Source organism: Empidonax traillii, unplaced genomic scaffold, assembly GCF_003031625.1.
Source record: "Empidonax traillii isolate 1590-97213 ecotype Southwest subspecies unplaced genomic scaffold, ASM303162v1 scaffold465:size698125, whole genome shotgun sequence".
In the NCBI taxonomy this organism is placed as follows: domain Eukaryota; kingdom Metazoa; phylum Chordata; class Aves; order Passeriformes; family Tyrannidae; genus Empidonax; species Empidonax traillii.
Genome location: NW_020955658.1, coordinates 690,331 through 696,616, shown reverse-complemented (window position 1 = coordinate 696,616; position 6,286 = coordinate 690,331). Strand labels below are relative to the sequence as shown.

The 6,286-nt window shown below is 47.6% G+C and overlaps 1 protein-coding gene across 1 annotated transcript in view; it reads right to left on the bottom strand.

The window, feature by feature from the left end:
- Nucleotides 1-2,511: 2,511 nt before the first annotated feature.
- The window catches only part of LOC114063450, a 22,653-nt gene continuing 18,878 nt past the window's right edge, over nucleotides 2,512-6,286 (bottom strand). Inside the window, exon 3 of the mRNA XM_027895725.1 lies at nucleotides 2,512-4,629. Coding sequence (XP_027751526.1) covers nucleotides 2,512-4,629 — 2,118 coding nt within the window. The remainder of the gene's footprint in view (nucleotides 4,630-6,286) is intronic.

Below are 6,286 nucleotides of genomic sequence, written 5' to 3'. Positions count from 1 at the left end.
TGACTCTCAGTTAGACTTCATTTTATTTATATCGAAGTCTTTCTACATAGGACTGTATTGGTGCAGAAAACAAGCCCGCTGGGAGTGGAATGAAAGGGAGAGAGTTAAGGGACGAGGAAAACAGCAGACACAGCAAACTCAGATGCCCTAGTTTTGCACGTGTACTTTGACCCAATCTACAATATCTGCTGCAAGAAGCAAGATCCTCCACCTCACACAGAGCAAACTGTGCCTCTGCCCACTGCTGCCAAGGTGTGAACTGCAGATCTGAACTGACCCAGCACAGCTCAAGCTTTGTTGTTATTTACAGTTTAGGCAAGATGCCCGCAGTTTCCAATCACAGTAGCAAAATGACCCCAATGAGACGCAGTTACAGAGAACTTAACTCATCTACACGCTGCCTGGCTGGAAAAGAAAAGTCCATTTGTAGGACATTTGCTTCACTTTGTAATTTTATCTCCGAGTTATCTTATTAATCTATCTCTGAGGGTTTAATGGGGCTAGATAAGGAGATGGCTTGTTTGGATCTCAAAGCAATCAGAGGTAATTGAATGGATTAAGCTTTTTATAGTGCCAGCTACAGTGTTTAAGACATACTCCCAGCATTAACAGATATTTGAGCTCCCCTCTGCCTTAAAGAGTTTGTTTCCTTACTTTGGGTGGTTTTCTTGGCGATTTAAGTTTTCTTTTGCCTTACAAAATACTGAGGTATCAGAGTTTGTTGTTTTCTAAACTGCAGTGCCCAAGTTTAACACCAACAGACCTGAGCCACGGACGTCACTTATTTCAGCCAAACCCCCAGAATCGTTTATATTGCCTTTCATTAAAAACAAACTCCACTTGTACCCCCCAGAGGGGTCCAACACAGCAGAAATCTCCAGCACCAGCCAAGACTCATTCTCTGAATCAGCAAGACCATCACACTTATTATCTCCTAACGAGCTGGACCTGGCTAATTTTAGACAGAAGAGATGGGAACAATGAACAAGCAGTCACTGGAATCATGAGCAGAGTGTCTACCCAGCACTCAACACAGACTGGGTTTTCCAAGGCTCAGTCCTGAGCAAACATGAAGTCAGGCCAGGTTCAGCTTGGTCAGGAATGAACACCCACAGCACGGTTATTCCCTGGCATCCATCCCCCAAGAGCCTCAGAGAGGCAGAAGGGGATCTCTTCTTTTTTTTTTTTTTTTTTTTCCCTCTGGTCTTGGTGGTGGATGCTCAGAGACATACACTTCAGAAACAGAAAATTTTTGAGCTGACCCCTCCATTTCACAGAAGAGAAATGAGTGTCACTCCAAAAGCATCAGAAATGCCTGGCAATCGTGGGCTTGCCTGTGGAATTATTTTGGTGCAGATGTCAATGAAATTTTGTTTTAATCAACAGACACTAATCTAGCTCCATTAGGAAGCTGCTAAGACATCAGGTAAAACATGACCTTTTGGACACTTGAGGAAGTTGTGCTGCAGGGCCGAGGGAGGCTCTTGGCCACACAATTTGGGAGCAGTGCAAGCACTGCACTGGCAGCACATCCCAAGACAACCAGCTCTGGATCTGTTGGTGGCCCACGGGGTCAGAGCTGGCCTCGCAGCGTGGGCCTGTCCCACCAACCGTTTCAAGAGCCCTCGCTCCCACATTTCAAGCTGGCTGATTTTCCTAGCCAGGGGTCTCAGGGAATGAGAGCTGTGGAACTGGAATGGCACGTTTCACCCGCCCCCGCCCCACACACACACACACACACTCTCCTGGGGTGATCTGCGCATCTGCTGCAGCTTTCCAGGCTCAGCAGAGCTGGGCGAAGCCCACCCCGTGTCCATGTGATCACACACTGCCTGAGGCAGGCTGGTGTGAAAGGCAGACACCTCAACTGCCCCCTCAACTCCTTCTGCAGGAGCACAGGCAGCCAGAAATCTGGGGAAATACCTGCCTGAACATTCGGTCTGAGCTGAAGTTAGCTGCTTCGTTTCTCTCTGATCTCCCACTCCAGTTAAACAGTTCTTACTTGAAACATCATCAGGTTGAAGAAAGCACGCCGGAGGGGAAGGCAGGGAAGGAGGGGGGAATCCCTCACCTCTGCAGTTTGCTGCCTAAATCAGTTACCAGCACACAAATTAGCTGATCAGCAGGTCGCATTACACAGCTAGCATTTTACTGGGGCATCCACTGCTGCTTCCTCTCGCCACAACCACCCTTCTAAAGCCAGTGCAGTTCTAAAGACGTTTCCCACCTCACACGTTGCTGTTGTGTGCATCCACAATGTGCACACTGTGAATGTAACAGCAATCAGAACAACTGAAATGAAACGTCTCTTACACTGGAACTAGGTAAAATTTTCAAAGAATCATTAAACAAAGTACCACAATAAACCCACCTGTGAACAGAAAGCTACCTTCCCACCACGAACACGACAACTTAATCCCTTCCCTGTGCTATCACCCCAAAGCCTCCCAGCAGACGTGCTTATCAAATCCTAATTGGTAAGTAGGACTCAAGCAGTCCTCGAGGACCTTGCTATCGACCCATGTTATCAAACAAGCATTCAACAGTTGTACCTTTAGGAGATGATGTCCCAGAAGCTGCCTCTGGGTGGGACTGCAGAGTACTGGGCTCTGTGAGTCCCTCAGCAGGTCCTGAGGACAGTGGTCCAACCTCCAGTTCCTCTTCAATGGCTTCCAGTGTTTTTGAGGTTTTGGTCTTTGACTTTTCCCCATAAGAAGAACTTCCCTGGGTCTCCTCCCTTCCCTGGGAGTCCTGTACTGCCACACACTCTGGGTTCAGCACAGAGCTCTCTTCACTTTCACAGCCCTGGTTTTCCACCAGTCTTTGTGGTTCCTCAGACCTCTCTCCAGAACTCTGGGTTTTGAATTGACTTGACTCTTCTGTTTGTGGATCAGGGCCCAAAGAGTCACTGTTATTTAACTGTTCTGTCATCTGACCCCCCTCTGACAGAGCAGTTTGGAGTAGTGTGGCTTCTTCAGCCTTTTTATGCTCTTGCTTTTCACCATCTGACAAAGGTCCATCCGTAGAAGCTTTGACAGAACAGTGACTGTGACTAGTCTGGTTTTCATTTGCTGTCAACATCTCTTTAATCTCTCTGACTTCTTCTTGGCTATCCCTTCTTCCCACCTCAAATTCATCTACTTCTTGCTTCTGTTCTGGAGTATTTAAGGGAGAACTTGCTTCCGTATCGCTGCAGCAAGAACCTACATCTGCCTCGTTCCCTGAGGGAGAGCTTCTCCCCACACACACATCTGAACTCTCAGGCAGTGCAGTGGCCTGAACTGGCACAACACTTTCACTGACATTCTGGCACAAGACATCAGAACCTTCCTCTGGTGTGCAGCGTGGTCCCAAAGGCCCTGGGACGGACACAGGAGGGGCGTCCACCTCTGTCCTTTCATTCTGACCCTCTCCAGCAGCAGCAGCAGCATTCACAATGGTTTCTGGGCCCTGCTCAGATGTTTCAAGAGCAGCATTTCTGGTGGGACCATGGCTTTCTCCCTCCATGTCCCCACGAGCACCAGGTGTCTGTGCCTTGCAGCTGAGGCCATCTCCAGCACACGCGTCGCTGTAGCTGCACAGCGCGTACCGCCAGTCCAGCGAGCGTTCACTGCCGGCCTCCTGCTCTGCACATGAACCTTCTGTGCTGCAAGCATGAGACTCAGGCACGGGAAAATTATTCCCCATGTTTCCAGGACCAGCTGGTACCAGCTGACCTTCAGGAGACGCTTCTCCATGTGCCATCATTTTGCCGCTTTCTGACGGAATGACATTTTTGAGAACTTCTCCAGGAGTGCTCAGAGTGTCCATCTGACAGTGCTCCTTCTGCATAAGTGCTGACTGAATTAAGTTCTTGGAGTAGGTGCTGTCTTGTGGGACAATAAACCTGTGCTTGCCTTTAGACTCATTCACTCGTGCTCTGGGCTGAGTTAGGTAATTCAAAGCCAGCGATGGGGTTAAAGAGCCTGTTTGTGACCCAAACCTGGGCAGTGAAACTTCTGCCAGCTCAACGTACTCCCCTTCAAGGTCACTTAGCAAGTTCTCTGGAGGCACAGGACTCGTGCAGACACCATTGACAAGAGCCCCACTTAACTGTGGAGCTGTGCTGCTAATGACCAGGTCGTCTCGATTTGGATGTTGTTCCCGTAGGTGCTGAGACTCCGACTCTGGTGAACTGCACTCGGTATGATCCGTGGGGAGGCACAAAATCGAACGTTCCTCTGTTATTTCCGGAGAGATGATACTGTTTTCAATTAATTTTGGTTTGTTTATAAATTCAGGATTAACCACTTTATCCCAGGGGATACGAAATATTTTATCATCAGTGGTTAGTAAACAATTTTCCAGTGCTATACCCATCCGCTCTCCATTGAACGTGCTCAGCCATTCCAGAGTAAAAATAGAGGTATATGAAACTTCTGGAATCACCACTTCCTCTACATTATGCTTGTCCTTTGCCAAACATTTCAGGACAATTCGTGGAGACTTCTTCTCATGGGGGACCACCTGCAGGTAGAAGTCACCAGGCTCCAAGACTCGCCAGTCAATGGAAGCCAGCTGGATTACAATCTTCTCGTGGATGCACAGGGGCCAGCCCGCGTGGCGGAACAGCAACCCGCAGTACTGAGCCTGGGGAGACAAGAGAAAGCACCGTCAGCATCAGGAACACAACTCAGCTCAAGCTTTTCAACCAGAGATCAATGAAACAGTTGAATTTAGGGTCTCTGGTTATTGGTGTGGGGGAGTTTTTCATACTGAGGTCTTCTCTTTAAAAAGCAGAAACAAGAAAAGCCACTGACACAAACCATGTCTGCACGGCAAGTTACACTGGGAGGCTGCAACCTCCAGGAACTGGAAGGTGACACTGCAGAGACAGAGCAGGAGAAAGGAGGCAGCAAATGAGGAAAGCACAGCAGAGCCGCAGAGAAAGGAGGCAGCAAGTGCCATCAGCAAGCTGTGAGGAACTACATTTAACACACAAGCCACTTCCTCATTCCCGCAGCACAGCAGCGCTCAGGCCGAGCCCCGGACAAATCCCAGTAAAAGAACCGAAGTTTCACGGCTGAACTGACTTGACTCAATTATTTACAGCTTTATCACAACTTCAAAAAATAATTTCAGTGCTTTGAACTTTGATTCTGTTTGGGTAAGATTTAAATTAAGCCACGATATAAGCCATCAGTTCCACAATTAATTTCACCTTTCTCTGTATGACAAGGGTTCAGATTCAATTAATTCAAATACTTCACCATAGAGAAACCACAGAATTGGAAGGAACTTCCTGGATCCTCACACACACCTTGAAACAAGAGGTACTGGCACCAAGTAATTTCTTTCTTATGTTCATCAAGCTTCACCTTCAGCCCAGCCAGGTTTCTAATTCTCACTGCACCTGATGAAAAGTTGCTCAGAGCGCCGGAAGCCCAAATCATCCTTCAGATTCAATAATTCCTCCTCCTTGACCCTGCAGCTTATTTTCTGGATGCATTGCCATTGCTTGGACTCACTAAACCGTGCCCCATCACCATAGCACATCCACCTCCAACACCTCCTGGGCCTGCCTGAAGCGTCTCCTCCGCGACGCCTTTTTTTCTTAAAAACACCTCTACTCGCATAAACCTCGATCCCTTTGACACAGTAATTAATCTTCCAGATGACTCCATCATAAATCCTTTATGCAAGAGATTGGACAATGAAATTTATCTCTCTACAGAGAGATGGCTTATGAAAAAAGGTTGGCACCTGCCATGGAGCAAACCACACGAAAACGTTACCCGGTTTTTAATGGCTCAGTTAATTCAGTCCTTGCTCGGTGCATGATGTTGTACACTCAGCTTGTTCTCTGTATTTTGTTACTAGCCCTGACTTAACAGATTCAATAAAATCCCTGTTGCCAGACATTCAGCATCACATAGTAACTTCTTCCACGTTCCAGGATGGAGAGCAGCCAGTCCTCTTTCTTTGACATAGTCAAGTCCATATGATTTCAGTCAGGGCAGTTTTATTTCTGTTCACTCGGTGCAACTGCCCTGCTGTTGTACCCACCCACTGCATCACTGCAGGACAGAACCTTCCTTTAGTTCCCATTTACCTGCCTCACACAGCCCCTCGGCCAATAAAGCACAGAAGTGTCCAAGCCAAGAATTTTGTACGTAAGTTTTTAAACAAAGAGAAATATGCCAGTTTTCCGTAAGAGACTATGAAATTGCACCCTACACCACACCAGCCCCTCTTCTGCCACTGAAATATCTCCTAGTACATATATTAAGGCCATCTGTACCAAAGG